At 53.1% G+C, this 22,607-nt stretch overlaps 1 protein-coding gene across 1 annotated transcript in view; it reads left to right on the forward strand.

Moving 5' to 3' along the window:
- FBN3 (fibrillin 3) overlaps positions 1–22,607 on the forward strand; it is a 62,903-nt gene that overhangs the window by 24,829 nt on the left and 15,467 nt on the right. Inside the window, exons 30-51 of the mRNA XM_058538016.1 lie at positions 108–233; positions 1,145–1,270; positions 2,938–3,060; positions 3,228–3,350; positions 3,870–3,995; positions 4,114–4,236; positions 5,010–5,132; positions 5,515–5,676; positions 6,697–6,765; positions 7,992–8,117; positions 11,374–11,499; positions 11,877–12,026; positions 14,418–14,489; positions 16,557–16,682; positions 16,932–17,057; positions 17,392–17,517; positions 17,819–17,935; positions 19,455–19,583; positions 20,108–20,227; positions 21,261–21,386; positions 22,229–22,381; positions 22,542–22,607. Of these exons, the coding sequence (XP_058393999.1) occupies positions 108–233; positions 1,145–1,270; positions 2,938–3,060; positions 3,228–3,350; positions 3,870–3,995; positions 4,114–4,236; positions 5,010–5,132; positions 5,515–5,676; positions 6,697–6,765; positions 7,992–8,117; positions 11,374–11,499; positions 11,877–12,026; positions 14,418–14,489; positions 16,557–16,682; positions 16,932–17,057; positions 17,392–17,517; positions 17,819–17,935; positions 19,455–19,583; positions 20,108–20,227; positions 21,261–21,386; positions 22,229–22,381; positions 22,542–22,607 (2,664 nt within the window). The remainder of the gene's footprint in view (positions 1–107; positions 234–1,144; positions 1,271–2,937; positions 3,061–3,227; positions 3,351–3,869; positions 3,996–4,113; positions 4,237–5,009; positions 5,133–5,514; positions 5,677–6,696; positions 6,766–7,991; positions 8,118–11,373; positions 11,500–11,876; positions 12,027–14,417; positions 14,490–16,556; positions 16,683–16,931; positions 17,058–17,391; positions 17,518–17,818; positions 17,936–19,454; positions 19,584–20,107; positions 20,228–21,260; positions 21,387–22,228; positions 22,382–22,541) is intronic.

Below are 22,607 nucleotides of genomic sequence, written 5' to 3' on the forward strand. Positions count from 1 at the left end.
AGGAGGGGTCTCCCAGACCCGGACGGGCCGCTGAGCCTGTGGCAGGGTCCCCGGGGCTCCCCGCGTCCCTGCCCACCTGCAGCCCAGCCTGCACCCCGCTCCCCCAGACGTGGACGAGTGTGAGGAGAACCCGGACCTCTGCGAGGGAGGCCAGTGCACCAACGTGCCCGGGGGACACCGTTGCCTGTGTTACGACGGCTTCGTGGCCACACGGGACGCGGGGACGTGTGTTGGTGAGGAGCTGGGGCCGTGGGGTGGATCACGCAGATGCCCCAGGTCCCATCCGTCACACGCAGGCAAGGGGACAAGGCTTTGCAAATCATGGCCACCGGTGCCTTGAGCCCAGGCGCTAAAGCCTGAGGAATCTCATCCATAGCATCAGAGCCCGAGAACCTTGTTCCTTTGAAGTACATTTATTGGGCACTTACTGTATACCCAACACGTACAGAGACCCGTGCCCTGTTCTGAGGGCTGCACTTTAAGATCGCCACAGACCAAGGGGTGTTATGCAGAGGAGGGTGAGCAAGATGGGGAAGACCCTTAGAACTGTGTTCTCTGAGCCCCACGTGGGCACCCCGAGCTGTTGGGGCCGTGATCATCATCCCTTCCTGGCTGTGAGTCCTCACGAGGCCCGGGAAGCAGATGTGTACTGGGTGGCTCATCAGGACAGGGCTGGGGCCGGAGTGGGGACGTTCCAGGAAAAAAAGAGGTAAAGACTCCCTCCCGAGAAGACGTGTCCAGCCCAATGCAGCTGCAAGAGTTCCAGATCGCAGAAGTCTTAGGAAGCACTCAAGGGCCTTGGACCAAATGGAATAGGCCCTCTTGCAGATCTGCATCAGCGTAAAGGCTCTGAAAAGGTCTGCTGGAAAAAAATCCAGTTAGCTTTGTCTAACTCAGAGTTTTCTAAATGTATGTGGCTATAAAATCCTTCAGAGGACGCGTGCCCAGTGCGTTGCATGGAATTGCTCTGTAAAATGTTGGCATACCACAGCTGCGGGACCAGAGGGAGCCCCCCAGCCCTGGAGGTGGGCAAGGAGAACCCCAAAGCTGGTGCAGTGCTGGTGCACCCCGTCCACCCTCCCCTGCTCCCTCTCCCGTCATCCCCGCACCGAGCGCTCAGGCGTCACCCTCTCTCTCCCCACAGATGTGAATGAGTGTGACCTGAACCCCCACATCTGCCTCCACGGGGCCTGCGAGAACACAAAGGGGTCCTTTGTCTGCCACTGCCAGCTGGGTTATGTCATCAGGAAGGGGGCCACGGGCTGCTCCGGTGAGCCGGCGGTCAGCGGTGCAGCGGAGGGGGCCCCCGAAGGGCCAGCTCAGTGGTCGTGGGGTCTGCCCCGTCCCTCAGGGCAGAGCAGGACCAGACATCCTTCTTACAGATTTCCGGTGCTGGGCCCTCTTGTTAAAAGCAGGAACAGGACCCAGTCAAGTGCCCCTGGGGCTCCCCTGAACAAACAGCTCTATGGGGGGGGCTTTGGAGCCCCCAGGGTCCACAGCGGCATCCCCAAGACACTCAAGCCTGGTGGTTTTCAGTGACACAGGGGTGAACATTTCAACAGTTATTATTTTAGTTTCCTAGGGCGGCCGTGACAAATTCCCACAAGCCTGGTGGCTCAGAACCACAGAAATTTAGTCTCTCTCCAGAACAGTTCTGGAGGCCGGAAGTCTGAAGTCAAGGTGTCGGCAGGGTTGGTTCCTTCTTGGGGCTCAGAGGGACAATCTGCTCTGTGCTGTCTCCTGGCCTCTGGGGGCGGCCCTCAGTCCTTGGGGCTCCTTGGTTTGTAAAAAGGCATCGCTCCAATCTCGGTGTCCGTCGTCACGTGATGTTGTCTCTGTGTCTGTCCAAATTTCCTGCTGCTTATAAGGACACCGGAGTAGTCCTTATAAGAAGTCACTGGAGTAGGGCCCACTGTAACCCGGGATGACCTCATCTCAACTTGGCTACATCCACAAAGACCCTATTTCCAAACAAGGTGTCATTCACGGGTTCTGGGAGTTAGGACTTGAATACATCTTTTTTTGTTTGTTTGTTTGTTTGTTTGTGAGGAAGATCAGCCCTGAGCTAACATCCATGCTAATCCTCCTCTTTTTGCTGAGGAAGACCGGCTCTGAGCTAACATCTATTGCCCATCCTCCTCCTTTTTTTCCCCCAAAGCCCCAGTAGATAGTTGTATGTCATAGCTGCACGTCCTTCTAGTTGCTGTATGTGGGACGCGGCCTCAGCATGGCCGGAGAAGCGGTGCGTCGGTGCGCGCCCGGGATCCGAACCCGGGCCGCCAGCAGCGGAGCGCGCGCACTTAACTGCTAAGCCACGGGGCCGGCCCCTGAACACACCTTTTTGGAGGACACAGTTCCACCTGCTAAAATTAAACAGTTACTTTAATGTGGACCAGAATCAAATGTCACGCAACAGAGCATCAAATCCACGGCTTCTTAGGGACTGTTGGTGGTGTTATAAGATTTTCTTTTAAAATACATTTATGTAGGTAAAAACAGGAGGCAGTGTAAAAAAATGTTCGGTAAATAGCTCCGTTAGGTGGCGTATGATGCAAAATTGACTGAGGATTAGAAATGCTGGTTTAGAAGAGGGGGCGTGTTCATTAGGACAGTTACTCTTAATGTCTACCCGAAGTCTCTCATGCTGCCATTTCGGACCATTTCTGAGGGCTGCTGGGAGTCATGCCTGTTGGGTTTCCAGGTTTTTCTCTTGGGCTCTGGTTGAAGGTGGAAGCTCCCAGAGTGGTGGTGGGGGGGCATTTCCGGGCCAGCCCACCCCAAGGGGGGGATCCTTGTTCCTTCTCCTGCCACTACACTTAGTCTCCCCACTCTGCCCCAAAGCCCTATTTCTACTAGGCCCGGGCCTCATAGGGCTGCTATGTCCTCCTCCCCTCTCCCGGTCCTGCCCCTCCTGTGACTGGGTCCCTGCCCTCTCAGATGTGGACGAATGTGAGCTTGGGGGACACAGCTGTGATGGTCACGCCTCCTGCCTCAACGTCCCCGGGAGTTTCAGCTGCAGGTGCCAGCCAGGCTGGGTGGGGGATGGCTTCGAGTGCCAAGGTGAGTGCCTGAGGACAGGCGATCCGGGCAGAGCAGCTGAGGGAGGTGGGGGGCAGGGCGGGGGTGGCTGGGCCCAGGGGTGCCAGTCAGGGCTGGATTGGAGGGTCTGCCTCCTCGTGGCCCCCCAATGCACACCCCCGGGGGTCCCCGGGCTCCGTCTCCTGCAGACCTGGATGAATGCGCCTTCCAGGAGCACCAGTGCAGCCCGAGAGCCGACTGCCTCAACACCCCTGGCTCCTACCGCTGCGCCTGCCGCCACGGCTTCGCGGGGGACGGCTTCTCCTGTGAAGGTGAGGTCGGGGGTGGGCTGGGAGGGCAGGAGGGGCCCTCCTGGAGGGGGCCAGCCACGCAGGCTGGATTCCGAGGTGGCCACAGTGGTCACTCGGCTTCCCAACTCATGCTGATTCACCTGCTGCTCTGTGGGTGCTGGAGACACCGTGCCCTCAGCCCACGGGGCCACCGGCCAGGCCCAGAGTCCTGGGAGCGGTCTTCTGCCTGGACTCTGAATGCATGGAGCCTTCTGGATGTGGGGAGCAGGAACGCTTGCTTACTTCCCAGCAGCTCTCCACCCCAGATCCTGAGAGACCAGGTCCCCTGTCTGCCCACCTGGCTGGAGTCCCAGTGACCAGGTCCCCTGTCTGCTCCCTGGCCCTGACTTGGTCACCTGCCCACCGAGTCAAGGTCTGAGTTCTCAGTGCCACTTGCCTGCTCCCGGGACCCCGGGGGACAGTGAAGGGTGCAAGCGATGGGGCCCACCCTGTGGGTCCTGGCTAGCTGGCCGCCAGCCCTCTGCCTCTCGGGGCCCTCAGACAGGGACGAGTGTGCGGAGGACGTGGACCTCTGCGAGAACGGGCAGTGCCTCAATGTCCCCGGTGGCTACCGCTGCGAGTGCGAGATGGGCTTCAACCCCACGGAGGACCTCCGGGCCTGCCAGGGTGAGGCCTGGGGCTGCCGGGGAGGGGGACAGGGCAGGCGGGTCCCCGGGGCCCTCTGGCACCGGGGGCGGCCGGAGCAGGCTGCCCGGCAGAGCACGCTGACCCGGGGTCCCCACAGATGTGGACGAGTGTGTTCTCGGGAACCTCTGTGTGTTCGGGAGCTGCGAGAACCTGCCCGGAATGTTCCGCTGCGTCTGCGACGAGGGCTACGAGCTGGACCGTGGTGGCAGCAACTGCTCAGGTGTGGGAGCAGCGGGGCGGGGGGGATGAGGGGATCAGGAGCGGGGGCGAGGAAGAGGCACAGCTCACTCCTTCGCTGCCCTCCGATCTCATCTCAAACGTCTTCTCCTGGGGGGCCTCGCTTGACCCCCCCATCTCCAAAAGTGCTCCTGTTCCCGTTAACCTTCTTCCTTGTCTTTGATCATCCTCGGAAAAAATGCAGTGAATGAATGAAAGCGAGCTCCCTCCACCACAACCGTCAAAACGGTCTCCCATCCGTGTGTTTAAAACAGGGGTCGGCAAACTTTATCAGTAAAGGGCCAGACAGTACATAGTTTCAGTTTTTTGGGTCATATGGCCTCTGTTGCAGCTACTCAACTCTGCTGTTGCAGCTCAAAAGCAGACGCAGGCGATATGTGAATGAGTGGGCGTGGCTGTGTGCCAATAAAACTTTATTTATACAAACAGCCGGGGGGCCAGATTGGGCCCGCAGGTTGTAGTTTGCCAACCCCTGGTTTGAAAGCACGTTCTAAACGTTGGTTTTGTTTATTGGCTGCGTGGAATCCAGGCAAGGGGCGCTTTCAAGGGCAAACCTCCAGGCCCAGTAGAACAGAGCAGGGAGGGGAGGGAGGCAGAGCCCGAGGCTGCTGTCCCCTTGGGCTTTCTTCCCAGGGGAGGACACGGCCTCACCCCACAGCCCCGCATTCAACATCAAGGGCTTCGACTTCCCAGGAGGAAGGTGGGAGGGAAGCGGGCTGAGGGAGGGCTCCCCACTGAAGTGCTCCCACCCCACAGATGTCAATGAGTGTGCAGACCCCGTGAACTGCATCAACGGCCTGTGTGTGAACACCCCCGGCAGCTACCGCTGCAACTGTCCCCAGGATTTCGAGCTGAACCCCAGCAGGGTGGGCTGCGTGGGTGAGTACACTCTTGGCTCCGGCTGGGGCCCTGGGGTCAGTGATCTGGCCGGGGCCGGGGCTGGGGCCTGGGTCCCCCTGGCCTGTCGACCTGTTCACATCCACCTGCTCCTCACCAGCGGGATCTTTGCTGGCCCCGGCCAGAGTGATTGTCCCTGTCGCCTGTTGCAATGCAGCCTTCTGCTCTACACACACACACACACACGTGCACACAGATGTGTGCACGCAGAGTTATGTGGTCACACACACATACACACGTGCACACAGACGCGTGCACGCAGAGTTACACAGTCGCACACACAGACACACACAGAGACACACACAGTCACACACACACCCTTTCTCCTCCGCCACCTGCTAACCATCCCCTTCCGCCTGTTCAGACACCCGGGTCGGGAACTGCTTCCTAGACACTCAGGACCGAGGGGACGGTGGCATCTCCTGCGGTGCTGAGATTGGGGTTGGCGTCTCCCGAGCATCCTGCTGCTGCTCGCTGGGCCGGGCCTGGGGCAACCCTTGTGAGCTGTGCCCCATGGCCAACACCAGTGAGTCCCTGGGCAGGGAGTGGGGTGGGCGGGCACTGTGGCCTGAGCCACAGAGACCTAGCCCTGGTCTGGGCCTCCCCGGGTCTTCAGGGGTCATCTATGCTAAGGGAGGGAAGCTTGGAACCAGAGAGGGAGAGGGGCTCGCCCTGGGTCACACAGCATACTCTCAGGAGTTCATTGGCTGGGCCTCTCTCCAAGGTCTGTTCGTGCCTTCCCTTCCTGCAGATTCTCTGTGTGTTTATATTCACTTGCTCACTCAGTCAGTCAACAAACATTGGGAGTTCCTCTGTGCTCTATGCTAGGGACTGGGGATCCAGAGAAGGATGAAACAAGGCCACTGCACACTGCCCTTCACCCATAAACCAATGGTCCCCAGACTGTGAGAGTAGAGCTATCCTGAGGGTCTGTTTGAGGCACAGTGATGGCTCAGGAGAAAACCGTGGAGAGGGAGGGGGTAAGGGAAGACTTCTCAGGATAAGAAGCTTGAATGAGGTTTTGAAGGATGAGTAGGAGTTTTCCAGGCAGAGTAGGGGGAAGGGTGTGGAATGCAGTGGGAACAGCATGGGCAAAGACCTCAGGTGTGAAACAGGGAGACATCTGTCTACCTGGAGTAGACAGGAGTGAGTGTGTGTGTGTGTGTGTGTGTGTGTGTGTGTGTGTGTGTGAATGTCCAGGGTCTTCCTTTCATGGGGGAAACTTACGGTCACACTAGGGTCTGATTTTCGATCAGAAACAATCCCTCCTCCCCACCCCCAGCTACTACCACATGACCCGTCCGCTCACATGTTGAATGTGAACACATTTAGACACACACATACACAGGTACTGGACCCCCCAGGAGTGGCCAAGGTCTCTTGGCCCTGAGAGGCTGAGGAGGTAAGAGGATGTAGTTGGTGTGGTAGACGGATGCAGGACCCACTCTTGAGTCCCTCTTGGGGGACCTCGTCTCCCCTGCCTCCCCTAGGCTTTGCCCAAATGCCCCACCCCACAGTCCCTCACAAGAGCCTCTTTTCCTTGCAGCTGAGTACAGAACCCTGTGCCCAGGTGGTGAGGGCTTCCGGCCCAACCCCATCACTGTCATTCTGGAAGGTGAGTTCCTGGCAGACCATCCATCCGTGCACCCACTGATTGCCCTTTCTCATCCCTGCCTCACCAAAGGGCAGAGTTGGGCAGCTTTGGGGAGCCTAGACCCTCCCACTTGGAGGCCAGGCATCAAGACCAAGATGTACTTTTAGTTTGGGGTGGATTTTTTTCTCTGTCCTTTGAGCCACCTCTTCTTCCACCTGTTGGCTTATTGATCCATCCTTTCACCAATCCCCCATCCATCCATCCACCCATCCCACACTCATCCAGTCCCTTTCCTTTCTTCCTTCCATACAGGTATATATATACCCATATATAAACACACATACATCCACTCATCTACCCATCCATCTACTCGCTTACCTACCCACCCACCCATCCGTTCACTCATTCATCTTCTCCTCCGTTGACCCACTTGCTTGTTCACTCATCCACTACTTTTCATATCCATCCATCCACCCATCCATCCTCTCATCCATCTGTCCATCCATCCACTCAACTACCCATCCATCCATTCATTCATCTAGTCACCTACCTACTTACCCACCCATCCATTACTCACTCATCTCATCCATTGACCCATTTGCTTATTCACTCATCCAATACTTTTTATATCTATCCATTTACCTATTCACCTGTTCACCTATCCAGCTACCCATCCATCCATCCATCCTCCTCCATCCACCTATCCACCTATCCCCTATTCATATATCCATCTCCCTCCACTCATTTATCCATTTATCCATCCATCCATCCCCAAAACATTCATCGATCCCCCTCTATTCGTTTATCCATTTATCTATCCATCCATCCATCCATTCATCTATTTTCTTGTCCATTCACACTCTTGCTTATTCACTCATCCACTACTTTTCATATCCATTCACTCATCCATCCGTCTGTCCATCCATCCTTCTGTCCACAGGGTGTAATAAGATTGGAGAATTCCTCCCAGAGGGAACTATGTGATGGATGGATGCATGGGAGGATGGACTATAAGATGAAGGGGTAGGGGATGAATTCAGGATGACATTGACCCAAGAGAGTCTGGGTGCAGCCTCCAAGATAAGCCCTGGCCTGAACCCTCCAGATAACCATCAGCTATTGAGTATTCTTGAAGAAGCAAGACTGGCTCCTCCAGGGCCCTGGACAGCCCAGGGCAGGGCTTGAGTGTCCCCTGAGTCCTCTGCTTGGGTTTAGCTTCCAAGCACAGCTTCCTCGCTTTCTGACAGATATCGACGAGTGCCACGAGCTGCCAGGGCTTTGCCAGGGGGGCGACTGTGTCAACACCTTTGGCAGCTTCCAGTGTGACTGCGCACCTGGCTACCATCTCAATGAGGACACCCGCATCTGTGAGGGTGAGCACAGACCCTCCCCGCCTCCCTGCCTCCCCGCCCAGCCTCACCTCCTCCTCAGGTGCTGCGGCCTGAAATGCCCCCAGGAGCCTGCTCACCTGTCTTGCTGCCTGGGGCCCAGTGGAAGGATGGAGAAGGCCTCATCGGTGTGCCCTGTTCTATCCTCTGCTCTGCTGACTCCTCCTCTCTGTTGCCTGACCTTTGACTTCCCCACTCAGAAATGATCTGCAGTAGCCATGAGTTTCCTCCTTTGGGCAAAAGTTGACCCAGAGCTAGAATTGGGAAGGGAGACACCAAAGGAACAGCCCCACCTCTCCTTCAAGCATCCCTTCACCTGTCTCCTTCCTGTTCTGTTTTGCGCATCTTAGTAATACCCAACAGGTTATTGGTGTCTGTGACTGTGTGTCACCACTGTGCTGAACATCCTTATTTGTAATTCATTCATTCACTACAACAGCCCCATGAAGGAGGTCTCGTTCCTATTATGATCCCATTTTTCAGATGCAGAAACTGAGGCTCAAGGAGGTTAAGTGACTTGTTCAGAGACACTAACTCGTAAGTGATGGAAACTGGCTTTGAGCCCAGCCATCCTGATCCTTGAGCCTTCCAATGAGCTCTTCCAGTGCAATGTACCATGTTCATCCATTCACTCATTCATTCATCCATCCATCCATGCTCACCATTCATGCTCACTGTTGCCATCTTGAAATTCTTCGTGTATTTTGAACAAGAAAGCCCCGATTTTCATTTTGCATTGGGCAAATTCTGTAGTTGGTCCTTGTCCAAGAGTTTGTCTCACTCCTGGAATCACTGGGTCATGTGGTAATTCCACTGACTCTTTGAGAAACTGCCAGACTGTTTTCCAAAGCAGCTACGCCATTTTACATTCCCACCAGCAACATGTGAGGGTTCCAGTTTCTCCACATCCTCACCAACACTGGTTATTTTCCATTGTTTAAAGTTATATCATCCTGATGGGTGTGAATTGGTATCTCATTGTGGCTTTGATTTGCATTTCCCTGATGACTAATGAAGTTGAGCATCTTTTCATGTGCTTATTAGCCATTTATCTATCTTTTCTGGAGAAACATCTGTTCAGGTCTTTTGCCCATTTTTAAATTGGACTGTTTGTCTTTTTGTTGTTGAGTTGTGAGAGTTCTTTATTCTGGATATAAGACTCTTATCAGATATATGATCTGCAAATAGATTCTCCCATTCTGTTGGTTGTCTTTTTACTTTCTTGATAGCATCCTTTGATCCACAGCAGGTTTTAATTTTGATGAAGTTCAATTTATCTGTTTTTTTTTTTCTTTCATAGCTTGTGCTTTTGGTGTCATATCTAAGAATCCATTGCTAAATACAAGGTCATTAAGCTTGACCCCTATGTTTTCTTCTAAGAGTTTTATAGTTTTAGCTCTTATGTTTAGGTCTTCTATCTGTTTTAAGTTAATTTTGTATATGGTGTGAGGTAGGGCTCCAACTTCGTTCTGTTGCATGTGGATATCCACCTGTCCCAGCCCATTTGTTGAAAAGGCTCTTCTTTCCCCATTGAATGGTCTTGTCAAAATCAATTGACCATACATATAAGAGTTTATTTCTGGACTCTAAATTCTATTCCATTGATTTATATGTCTAGCCTTATGCTAGTACCACACTCTGTTGATTACTGTAGCATTGTAAGTTTTGAAATTGGGAAGTGTGAATCCTCCAACTTTGTTTTTCTTTTTCCAAGATTGTTTTGGCTATTTGGGCTTCCTTGCAATTCCATATGAATTTTAGGGTCAGCTTTTCCATTTCTGCAAAAAAAAAGAGTCATTGGGATTTTCACAGGGGTTACACTGAATCTGTAAATCGCTTTGGGGAGTATTGCCATCTTAACCATAATAAGTCTTCTAGTCCATGTACACAGGATGTCTTTCCATTTATTTAGGTCTTCTCTAATTTTTTTTTTTTTTTTTTTTTGTGAGGAGGACCAGCCCTGAGCTAACATCCAATGCCAGTCCTCCTCTTTTTTGCTGAGGAAGACTGGCCCTGGGCTAACATCCATGCCCATCTTCCTCCACTTTATATGGGACGCCGCCACAGCATGGCTTAACAAGCGGTGTGTCGGTGCGCACCCGGGATCCGAACCGGCGAACCCCGGGCCGCCGCAGTGGAATGTGCGCACTTAACCGCTTGCGCCACTGGGCTGGCCCCTTCTTCTTTAATTTTTTTCATTAATGTTTTGTAGTTTTCAGTGTTCAAGTCTTGCGCCTCTTAGGTCAAATTTATTCCTAAGTATTTAATTTTTTGGACACTATTATAAAAAATTTCTTTTTCGGTTGCTCATTGGTAGTATGTAGAAATACAACTGATATTTGCGTGTTGATCTTGTATTATGCAATTCTTTTGACCTCATTTATCAGCGCTAACGGTTTTTATTTTGTTGATCCTTTAGGATTTCTTATAGATCAGATCCTCTGGTTGCTGTAAGTTTTTGACTGGATTCCAGAGTCTTGCAAAAGTTGATTTTGTCATTTTTGCCAACTCAATAGTTGTTTTGATGGAGAAATGGAGCCCTGGCATTCCATGCTCTGCCATTTTTGGTGACATCATTCCTAGCGTGCCAATATTCCGCCACCTGTTTTTGTACAGCCCACTAGCTAAAAATGCTTTGTACATTTTTTAAATGGTTGGAAAAAAATCAAAAGAAGTATAATATTTTGTGACACATGAAAATTACATGAAATGCACATGTCAGTGTCCATAAACCAAGTTTTACTGGAGCATGCTGATATATTTAGCTATTGTCTATGGCTGCTTTCACACTACAATGGCAGAGTGGAAAGCTATGTCCGAGACCATTGTTTGCCTTGCAAAACTGGAAATAATTTACTTTCTGCCCTTTATGGAAAAAGTCTACTGCCTCTGGGCTAGAGAATTGATCAGATTGAGAATCAACCTTTTTTTCAAGAATACTTCATCCATGGGGCCCTTGCTTCCTCTCACATCACATTAGGAAGCACATGATTCTGCCAATCTTGGTGACGATGTAATTAACTCATGGGCTCAGGTCATATTTTTCCCTAATAGAATTGGGATCGTAGTAAACGTTTTCCCTCGCTTAACGCCATGTCGTACATGTCCACGTCACTAAAGTGGCTGTGCATTTTAAGCTAATCTTGAAACCAAACTCAAGCCATAGTGAAGTTGCTCCACCGGACCTGGGATGGAGAGTTATCCAGACAGTTCCAGGATACTGCCCCTCCCTCCCCTGCAGACATCGACGAATGCTCCGCACACTCGGGCATCTGTGGCCCTGGCACCTGCTACAACACTCTGGGGAACTACACGTGTGTCTGCCCCGCAGAATACCTGCAAGTCAACGGTGGCAACAACTGCATGGGTATGAAGTGTGATAACGGGGGAGACCTGCAGTTGTGGAAGCAGCGCTCAGGTGTGGGAGGGACTTCTGGGAGTCTCCAAGCCTTGGAAGAGTGTGGGGAGGCATGTTTGGGAGAGGAGAGAGAGGGAGAGTGAGTGTATTTGAGATGCCGGTATGCAGCAGTGAACAAGGCTGCAGGACTCAGGGGATCAGGGCTGCCATGAATGGTTGTCCAGGTTGTGCACTGCCCAACAAAGTCTAAAATGTGAATGGCACCCCCAAGTGTTGGGGAAGAGACATCAAGCCAGTTATTTTCAAATGAGTTTCCTTGGTCGGACTCTCTCTCCCTCTGGCTTGAGTGTTTTTTATCTACACTCATCTCCCTAACCCAACCACAGACATGAGGAAGAGCGTCTGTTTCCGGCACTATAACGGCACGTGTCGGAATGAGCTGGCCTTTAACGTGACCCGGAAGATGTGCTGCTGCTCCTACAACATCGGCCGGGCCTGGAATGGACCCTGCGAGGCCTGCCCCACCCCCGCCAGCCGTGAGTCCCCCTCTTCCACCTTCTTTCCAGCTTGGCCTTTCTCAGTGCAGTGTTTAAGGAGGCACATCCACTTAGGGCTCCCCGATCAGTCTATATTGTTCTGATGAGAGCTGAAGAGTTGAAGTTATGTCCCACTGTATGGAAATCAATGCTTTTACTGTGGGCAAGCCATCCTTCCTTCCATTTTGCAGATTTGGGAAATTCAGGATGTCTTGGTGAAGCTTTCATTTGTGGTAAAGGTCTTTGAAGACTCACAGATTATCTGGGGTGTTGGGAGTGCCTGGGGCCGGGGAGAAAGTGCACAATTGGTTCGAGGAACCAGGGGCCCCATGAGCTGGGGTAGGGGCAGACGCGGGGAAGCTCCAGGCAGGATTGCTGAAACATCAGTCAGGATGAAGAAGGGTGTTCCAGGCAGGGAACAGCATGAGCAAGGGCCTGGAGGCAGGACTGAGCACGAGACAATTTTGGCAGCTGGGACGAGACCTATTAGAATGATCTAGCAACCAGCCTAGGCGTCAGAAGGAGCTTCAGGAATGGAGCAATGACTAGAAGGGAGGGTCACAGTTGTGTTAGTGCTATGGACTGACTGTGTGTGTCCCCCCAAACTCATATGTTGAAACCTAATCCTCAGCGTGATGGTATTAGGAGGTGGGGGCTTTGGGAGGTAATTAGGTCATGTGGGTGGAGCTCTCATGAATGGGATTAGTGCCCTTATAAGAAGAGACATGAGAGAGATATCCTCTCGTCCTCATGTGAGGACACAGCTAGCAAACAGCCATCTATGAACCAGGAAGGGGCTCTTACCAGATGCCGAATCTGCCAGCACATTGATCCTGGGCTTCCCAGCCTCCAGAACTGCGGGAAATCAGCGTTTGTTGTTTAAGCCCCCCAGTCCACGGTATTTCGTTATAGCAGCCAGAGCAGACTAAGACAATTAGTTTCCTAGGGCCGTGGGAACAAATTACACAAAGTCGGTGCCTTAAAAAACCGGAAATATACTCTCTCCCAGTTCTGGAGGCTAGACACCAGAAATCACGGTGTGGGCAGGGCCACCCGCCCTCCAGAGGCTCCAGGGAAGAATTCCTCCCTGCCTCTTCTAGCTTCTGGCGACTCCAGACGTTCTTTGTAACTGCATCACCTCCATCTCTGCCTTCATCTCACGTGGCTTCCCCCCGAGTGTCTGCATGTCTCTCCTTTTCTCATAAGGACACCATTCGTTGCATTTAGGGACCACCCTAATCCACGATGACCTCATCTTAACTTGATTATATCTGCAAAGACCCTATTTCCAAAAACGGTCACCTGCAGAGGGTCTGGGTGAACATGGACTTGGGGGGGGTGGGGGTCATCGTTCAAACCAGTGCAGTGCAATGGGGAGGGGTCGTTATGGCCATCTCCGGGCTCTGGGCCGTGTTTTGTGTTCTAGAATAAGGCAGACCCGAGCTGTGCAGTCAAGGAGGAAGCTGGGAACAACCAAGTGTGGTTGTAGGATTGTCAAGACAGAGCATATGTCACCCATGGGTTATGTGCTGGGACTTAAGTATCTGCCCAGATCTTGTGCCCTGAATCTGACGTGCAGGTAGAATATGATGAGGCAGAAGTCCACCCAGCAAAGGGGCTGCTGAGATTGTCTGGTCTCATCACAATGCAGGCAGAAGAGCAAACAAGGGCCAGGGCAGGGACCTGGGAAAAGGTGGCAAGGTGGCACTGTCTGAACACCTGCCCCTGTCTGTCAGGTGACACCCACCTCTCCTGGGGATTGAGGTGGGACAGTCAGCATGATGGTGTCAAAAGTGGGATGTAATTAGAGACTGCATTGCCCAGGAGAGCCTGAGGGTGGCGCCATGAGGTGCCTGGGGCCAGAGTGGCGGGTCAGGGGGAGCCCTAGGGAGCCTGCCCTGTGTCCTCGAGGTTGGAGTGAGCTTTGCTAGGGAACAGCAAAGGGAACAGCATGTGCAAAGCTGTGGCAGTGTGACAGAAGAGGGCATAGTCAGACGTGTAATGAAATCAGTGTGACAGGAAGGTAGGGCTTACTGAGGGAGGAAAGAGGGGGCTGGGGGGTGAGGGTCTGGAGGTCCAAAGTGAAGAGTCTGTGTTTTGTGGGGAGGGCAGTGGGGCGTGGTCAGGGGCACTCACACAGAGAGGAGATAAGGGAGGTCACGTCTCTGTGTTGGAAAATCACACTGCACAGCTGGATGGTGGTCTTTAACCCTCCCAGTGCTCCTCCAAGTGGAGGGCTGGAGAGGGACTAGTTATTGGAGGCCAGGTGAGCCCTGGGCTGCAGGGGTGGAGGAGGTGATAGGTGGGGGTGTCAGGAAGAGGAGGAGGGGTCCCCCTACCCCAGGGAGCCTGCAGCCCCAGTGCCCCCCTCCCCTGTTCTCCTTTGCCCAGTGGACTACCAGATCCTGTGCGGAAACCAGGTGCCTGGCTTCGTCATTGACATCCACACAGGGAAGCCCCTCGGTGAGTGACTGCCGGCCCCTGCCCATATCTCCAGGTCCCTCTGTCCCCAGAGCCCTGACCTTTCCCTTCCTCTCCCCTAGCCCCTGGCCCCACCGTCTACTTTCTGTCTCTGTGGATGTGACTCCTCTAGGGACCTCCTCTGAATGGAATCACACAGTATCTGTCCTTCTGTGTCTGGCTTATTTCACCGAGCATCATGTCCTCAAGGTTCATCCGTGTTATAGCCTGTGTCAGAATTTCCTTCTTTTTTAAGTTAAATCAGGTTTCATACAATTTAATACCTGAAGGCCAAATTTCAACTGTGCAGTGTTTAATTAATGGACCCACGTCCAGTTGTTTTATTCCCATGGATAAATTCTCCTTATTTTAAACAATCGGAACAGGGTAGATAAGATTCACTTCCTCTCCAGTCACCACCTTAAATCTAAGTCTCCTTCCCACTCCTGCAAGGTTCCCGCGCTTTATGGCAGCAGTATTTCTTTCTTGTTCTTTCTTCATGCATTTAAATACACAGAGAGGTCCCCCCATGAAAATGTACGAAATTATGTTCTGGGGAGTTGACATAAATTCTGTGATTCTCTATACATTGTCTGCAAGTTGTTTTTTTCACCCAGCAACGAGTTGTGAAGAACTGGCCAGGTTGCTATACACAGTACTACCTCCCTCATTGTCCTGCTTTGTAGTATTCCATGGGGCTGCCCCGTCCCAGGTCACGAGCCAGTCCCCCATGGATGGACACTTAGGTTGCTTCCAGATTCTTTTTTTTTGTATTTTTTATTTTATTTTATTTTTTTTTGTGAGGAGGACCAGCCCTGAGCTAACATCCAATGCCAATCCTCCCCTTTTTTGCTGAGGAAGACTGGCCCTGGGCTAACATCCATGCCCATCTTCCTCTACTTTATATGGGACGCTGCCACAGCATGGCCTGACAAGCAGTGCGTCGGTGCGCACCCGGGATCCGAACCGGCGAACCCCGGGCCGCCGCAGCGGAACGTGCGCACTTAACCGCTTGCGCCACCGGGCTGGCCCCTCCAGATTCTTTTTCATATATAACAGCTTCATTGAGATATCGTTCACATACCATGCACTTCCCTCATTTAAAGTGTACAATTCAGTGGTTTTTCGTATATTCGCAGAAATGTGCACCATCACCTCAACCTAACTTTGGGACATTTTCATCATGCAAAAAGAAACCTCATCCCCACGAGCTGTCACTCCCTGTTCTGTCCTCCCCCAGCCCCTGGCAACCACTAATCTGCTTTCTGTCTCTATGGATTTGCCTATTCTGGACATTTCGTATAAACGGAATCCTACAGTATTTGTTCTTTTGGGACTGGCTTCTTTCACTGAACATCATGTTTTCAAGGTTCATCCATGGTGTAGCAGGTGTCAGAGCTTCATTCCTTTTTAAGGCTGAGTAATATTCCATTGTATGGATGGACCACATTTAGTCATCCATTCCTCCGTTGATGTTTCAAGTTTCTTGCTAAACATCATCTCAGAACCTCGCCATGCAGCTCCCTGCTCACAGAGGGGGCTGCTTCATTCCCACAGACCCCGCAAAGCAGGCTCGCTGGGCAACAGCAAATGGGCATATTTTTTTTTGTGTGAGGAAGATTGGCCATGAGCTACCATCTGTTGCCAATCTTCCTCTTTTTGCTTGAGGAAGACTGTCCCTGAGCTAACATCTGTGCCCATCTTCCTCTATTTTGACGCTGCCACAGCATGGCTTGATGAGCGGTGTGTAGGTCCACGCCCGGGATCTGAACCCGTGAACCCTGGGCCGCTGAAGTGGAGCGCGCGAACGTAACCGCTACGCCACAGGGCCAGCTCCAGGATATGGGCATTTTTAATTGAGAAAGATGGTCTCTCCCTCTGCTCGTCTTTCCTCCCGCATCCTGATCTTTTTCTGCTGGGCCCAGAGATATTTTGGCCACAGCAGGATCTTTCGAGTGTGTGCTGGTTTGTGGTCACATCTTCTCCCAGTCTGCATGGTCCCTTAGTTCAGGGTCCCCACACGTTGTTCCTGGGGGCTGGGCTGCCCCTGACGGCTGACACCCTCCCCAGACATCGATGAGTGCGGGGAGATCCCTGCCATCTGTGCCCACGGCATCTGCATCAACCAGATTGGGAGCTTCCGCTGCGAGTGCCCCACGGGCTTCAGCTACAACAGCGTACTGCTGATCTGCGAAGGTGCCACCTCCCCGGCCCTGGGTGGGATGCTGGCCCCCCTGTGCCCTCTCGGCGAGTCACTTAAACTCCGTGAGCCTCAGTTCCCCCCTCTGCATAATGGAGCTAACGCCTTTCCGAGGGCCTCCATCCCACGTGACCACCCTCCCTCTGGTTATGGCTGCTCCCAGGGGGACCTCCTCCTGTGAAGCCAGGGGCTGCATTTAGGGTTAGATCCTCCTTCACCCCCACCCTGTTGGTTGTATCCCCCAGACATGGACGAGTGTGCCAGCGTGGAGAGCCCCTGCCAGCAGAATGCCGACTGCGTCAACATCCCTGGTAGCTTCCGCTGCAAGTGTGCCCGAGGGTACAAGCTGTCGCAAGGCGGGGCTTGTGTGGGTAAGCGGGGACCCCAGCAGGGCACGGGCTAGGGAGGTGAGGGCTTGGGATACAGGAGCAAGCCAGGCTCTGTCTCCCATTGTGACTTGGGGAGGGCTTGGCTCTGTCCAGGCCTTTCTCCTTGACTGTACCACGGGCGGGTGGGGATGCTGAGAGCATCTGTTAATAAGGGAGTTATGGCGGTGGCACGGGAGGTGAAGAGACGGTGCTGGCAGCAGCTCGAATGGGGGCTTCCAGGCAGGCCCTGGCTGCCCCCTTGCAGCATGCAAGGGCTCAGGGAAGCACTGTGGGGGGTGGGGAGCATGGAGACACCACGCTGCCTGCCCTCCCCCAGGACGGAACGAGTGTCGGGAGATCCCGAACGTCTGTAGCCACGGCGACTGCGTGGACACGGAGGGCAGCTACAGGTGTCTGTGTCACCGTGGCTTCCGGGCCTCGATGGACCAGACCCTGTGCACAGGTGAGTGTCGCCTTCAGCTCCCTCCTTGCGGGCCAGGCTGCCAAGGGCAAGGGGCCACGGGTCTACACCCCCCCTGGGGTGGGGATGGTGCTTCCATCCATCCTGGTTCACAGACTCACACGTTTGAGTCCTGGCACCTAAGACCTTGAGGAAATGACTTATTCACCTCCCTGGCCTCAATTTCCCCTTCTGTTAAATGGGAGCGATAGGTAGTATCAGGGGTACTTCCCAGCCCCTCACCCCCCGAGCCGTCCCATGCCCTGGGTGAGCTGGGCAGGGCTCGGGGGCTTTGCTCCGGCAGACATCGACGAGTGTGACCGGCAGCCGTGTGGACATGGGACCTGTAAGAACATCATCGGCTCCTACAACTGCCTCTGCTTCCCCGGCTTTACGATGACGCACAGCGGAGATTGTGTTGGTGAGCCGTCCGAGCTGGCAGGCGGGCCTCAGTGTTCCCCGCTGAAAAGTGGGTTCTTGGCTTGCGGGCTCCCCTCTGAGATAAAGGATCTTGCACCAGGGATCCTTCTAGAAAAACACCCCCAGGGGATGGAAAATGAGTCACCCCAAAGTTCCCCACACATTTTTAATTGTCAGCTGCTGGGGGTTCCTGGCTAGAGCTATGCTCAGGTTGATGGGAGGTGGATGGACAGTATGGAGAGGAAGGTAGAGAGTGAAGGCAAGACTTTGGGGGTGTGACAATGGCAGTTTAGTACAGTGGCTAGAAGCGTGGATTCCAAGGTCGGGCGGTGTGAGTTCAAATCCCAGCTTTGCCAGCTGCCAGCTCTGTGACCCTAGACAAGTCATTTACCTCTCTGTGCTGCAGTTTCCTCCTCTATAAAAAGAAGATTAATAGTAGTACTTACTTATATTAATATCAGACCAAATAGACTTTTTTTTTTTTTTTTTTGGTGAGGAAGATCAGCCCTGAGCTAACATCCATGCCATCCATCCTCTTTTTGCTGAGGAAGACTGGCCCTGGGCTAACATCTGTGCCTATCTTCCTCCCCTTTATATGGGACACTGCCACAGCACGGCCTGACAAGTGGTGCCTTGCTGGGCGCCCGGGATCCGAACCCGGGCCGCCAGCAGCAGAGTGCATGCACTTGACCGCTACGCCACGGGGCCAGCCCCCAAATAGACTTCTAAACAAGGAATATTACCAGAGATAAAGAGAGACATTATATATTGATTAAGGGGTCAGTTCCCTAAGAAGACATCATAAATGCATATGCATCTAACAATATAGCTTCAAAACAAGTAAAGTTTAAATAGAACTGAAAAAGACATAGACAAATCCACAGTTATAGTTGGAGAGTTCAATACTCCTCCTTCAGTAATAGAGAGAACAAATAGAAAACCAGTAAGGATATAGAAGACAACACTGTCAACCACCTGATTGATATTTATAGAATATTCCAGAATACACATTCTTCTCAAATGCACATGTACGTTTACCAGGAAAGATCATATTCTGGACCATAAAACAAATCCTAACAAATTTAAAAGAACTGAAGTCACACAAAGTACGTCCTCAGAATGTAAGGGAATTAAACTAGAAATCAGTCACAGAAAAATATCCAGAAAATTCCCAAATATTTTGAAATTAAACAACAGACTCCTAAAGAATCTGTAGATCAAAGAAGAAATTGTAAGAGAAATTTTAAAAAATTTTGAATTAAATGAAAACGAAAACACAACATAAGAAAATTTGTGGGATGCAGCTAAGGGAGTACCTTGAGGCAAATTCATAGCACTAAATGCTCATGTTAGAAAATATTGGTGTCTGCTTCATAGGCTAGTTGGAAGGTTAATATACAGAGCCTGGCACAAATTGAAATCACTGCTGTGAACTTAGCTTTGTTGTGAACAAAAGTGCAAGGGAAACTCAGAGCCCCACGCACTGTGGGTGACACCTCCTGCCCATCTCCTCTCTGCAGACATGGATGAGTGCACCACCCTGGTGGGACAGGTGTGCCGATTTGGCCAGTGCGTCAACACAGCCGGCTCCTTCCACTGCCTCTGCCAGGATGGCTTTGAGCTGACAGCTGATGGGAAGAACTGCATGGGTGAGTCACACGGTGCTGGGGGCCATCTCAGCCGGCCCCTGCTCCGAGTTTACTTGCAGTTGGTACTTCTGAGGGATCATGGTTCCGTTTCATAATCATGCATTTATTTTTTAAGAAGAAATAAAACCAGCACATCAGACCTATGTTTTCATAGAGTTTGCAACTTAGGGTGAGGCTGTCTTGACAATTTAAGTTTTCTGAAGGAAGGAATAGTAGAGATGCAAGTGGATACCGTGGAAACCATGAGAGGGATCTGCCAGTGGCTTGAGATTAGGAATCTTCCTCCCTCTTCCCGTGACACCACTAGGCTCCACCTATAACCCACACCAGGACCCAGAATATCCTTCCCCAGATGTCCCTGTTTTCCTGAGTCTTGAGCCCTTCCCCTGGATCCCGCACTGCCACAGGGAGGACTTGTCCTGGGACCCTCTGCCATCATGCAGTGACTGTAAGTGCTGGTGCCAGTCCCAGGCAAGCCCCCTGCCACAATCTGGCACTGGGACCCCTCCTTCTCTTCTCCACAGACACCAATGAGTGTCTCAGCCTTGTGGGAGCCTGCCTGCCAGGCACTTGCCAGAACCTTGAGGGCTCCTTCCGCTGTATCTGTACCCCCGGCTTCCAGGTGCAGAATGACCACTGCGTTGGTGAGTGTCTGGACCCACCTCCCAGCTCCAGGGCCAGGAGGTGTCTCTGGGCCTCTGTTTCCCCATCTGTAAAATGGGAATGCCAGCTGGTATCGTGGCGAGGGTGGAGATGCACTTAGCACAGTACCCAATGCAGCTCCTTAACGCTACTGTTTTTAGGATCATTTTGGACTCCCAGCTCAGGGCTCTCTCTCTGGGGCCCACAGGCTTCCTCGTGAATCCTATAAAATGGGAATGGGTGTGGGGTCAAACTGCACCTCCAATTACCCAAACATAGAAGTCTTCACTCAATGAAGGGTGGTCATGGACCAGTCTGCCCTGAGCTCCAGTGGGGTAATCCCCCGTCTGGATGACTTTGTACAGTGTGGGCTAACCTGGACCAGTGTGGCCTGACAACTTCTAGTCCATTCATCCACTTGGACCAGCCTTGTACAACCTGGGCTAACCTGGACCAGTCTAACCTGAGTAGATGGGCTAGCCTTGTGCAGTGTGGGTTGACCTGGACCTGTCTAACCTGAGTAGATGGGCTAGCCTTGTGCAGTGTGGGTTAACCTGGACCAGTCTGGCCTGAGTAGATGGGCTAGCCTTGTACAGTGTGGGTTAACTTGGACCAGTCTGGCCTGAGCAGATGGGCTAGCCTTGTACACTCTGGGCTAACCTGGACCAGCCTGGCCTGACTTTCTGTGGTCTATTCTATTTGGACTAGCCCAGTGCAGCATGAGCTAACTCCATCCAGGGTAGGCTAAATTTATCCAGTCTCAGTTAACTTTCTACAAATTTAGTCTCTAAAGATGAATTTTGCCCAACCATGACCCCTACCCCAGAGACACCTTCTAGGAAAGACCCCCCCACACACACTGCCCACCTAGTGCTCCAGTTCATACTGAGCCCTGGAGGCCCCTGCCCAGCCCCAGTCCCTGGGCCCACCCTGGCTGGGCCCGCACTCCATCTGCCCCTCCTGACAGCTGAGCCTGCCCCACTCTGGTGGAGGTCCCGCTTGCGTCCCACCCAGCTCTTGTCCCTGCCCCTCCAGACATCGACGAGTGCTCAGAGCAGCCCAACCTCTGCCTCTTTGGCACCTGTACCAACAGCCCTGGGAGCTTCCGGTGCCTCTGCCCACCTGGCTTTGTCCTCTCTGACAATGGGCACCGTTGCTTCGGTGAGTCTGGGGTCCAGGGAGCACACAGGGCTAAGGGAAGAGGTGGGAGGTGAGGAGGGGCAGAGTCAGATCACCCAGAAAAGGGGGCTGCAGTTTCTTGTGTGCGTCTCCAGGAGCTCTGCCTGGGCTTCTCTGCCTTCGTGGGGTCGTCCTTGTCCAAGCAACCTCTTAGCCAGACAGGTCACTTCTACAGAGGGCTACCCTGGTCAAGTCTGGGCTAGCCTGGTTCCCTGGGCTTGGGCTGTCCCATATGGGCTACAGTTGCCTTACCTGGCTGGCATCATCTCAGCTGGCCTGGCCTTGTCCAGTGTGGGCTAGCCTCACCCAATGTGAGCCAGACTCTTCTCTCCCAAGTTAGAGGCAACAAGGCTGAGGGCAGGGTAATATTTGTTGTTCTGGGGGCCACTGGTGGGCCAATGAGGACTTCTCAGGCTGATGGAGTCCAGGGCTGAGGACTGGGGGTGAGTGACAAGGATTTGGAGTCTGAAGTCCGGGGTCTTCCTGCTGTCTGGAATCCATCGCTTTGCTACTCCAGGAAGGGACTTGTGATCCAAAAATAATGTGGCTGAGTTTGACCGTTCTCCTTGGCATGGGGCATCCCCACAGCTAGTGTCTCTGGAAGGGATTCCCAGGGGTCCAGCAAAAGCCCCAGGGCTGACCCTCATTGGTCAGTATAGGTCACATGTCCATCCTTGAACCAATCACCACGGCCAGGGGCCTGGAGTGTTCTGATTGGCTGCTGTAGGGTCAGGACCGCCCATTCACCAGGACTGAGATGGGGGAGACCTGCTGGGCAGGTGGGCGCTGCTGATGGCCCTTCTCTCTGGGGAATTGCCCCACAGACACCCGGCAGAGTTTCTGCTTTACCCATTTCGAGGCCGGAAAGTGCTCAGTGCCCAAAGCTTTCAACACCACTAAGACCCGGTGCTGTTGCAGCCAGAGCCCTGGCGAGGGCTGGAACGACCCCTGTGAGCTGTGTCCTCAGGAGGGCAGCGGTGAGCCTGCCCGTCTAGTGCCCCTCTGATTCTGCCTGCCTGCCCCCTGTCTGCTCTCCTTCCTCTCTGTTCCTCCTTCAGCCTTCCCTGCACTCACTCTGGGGGACCTGGGGGGCTGCCCCTGGCCCCTGACCCTCACCCCTTCCCTCTCTGTGTCCAGCTGCCTTTCAGGAGCTCTGCCCCTTTGGCCACGGGGCGGTCCCAGGCCCAGATGACACTCGGGAAG

The sequence above is a fragment of the Diceros bicornis genome, unplaced genomic scaffold, assembly GCF_020826845.1.
Source record: "Diceros bicornis minor isolate mBicDic1 unplaced genomic scaffold, mDicBic1.mat.cur scaffold_73_ctg1, whole genome shotgun sequence".
In the NCBI taxonomy this organism is placed as follows: Eukaryota; Metazoa; Chordata; class Mammalia; order Perissodactyla; family Rhinocerotidae; genus Diceros; species Diceros bicornis.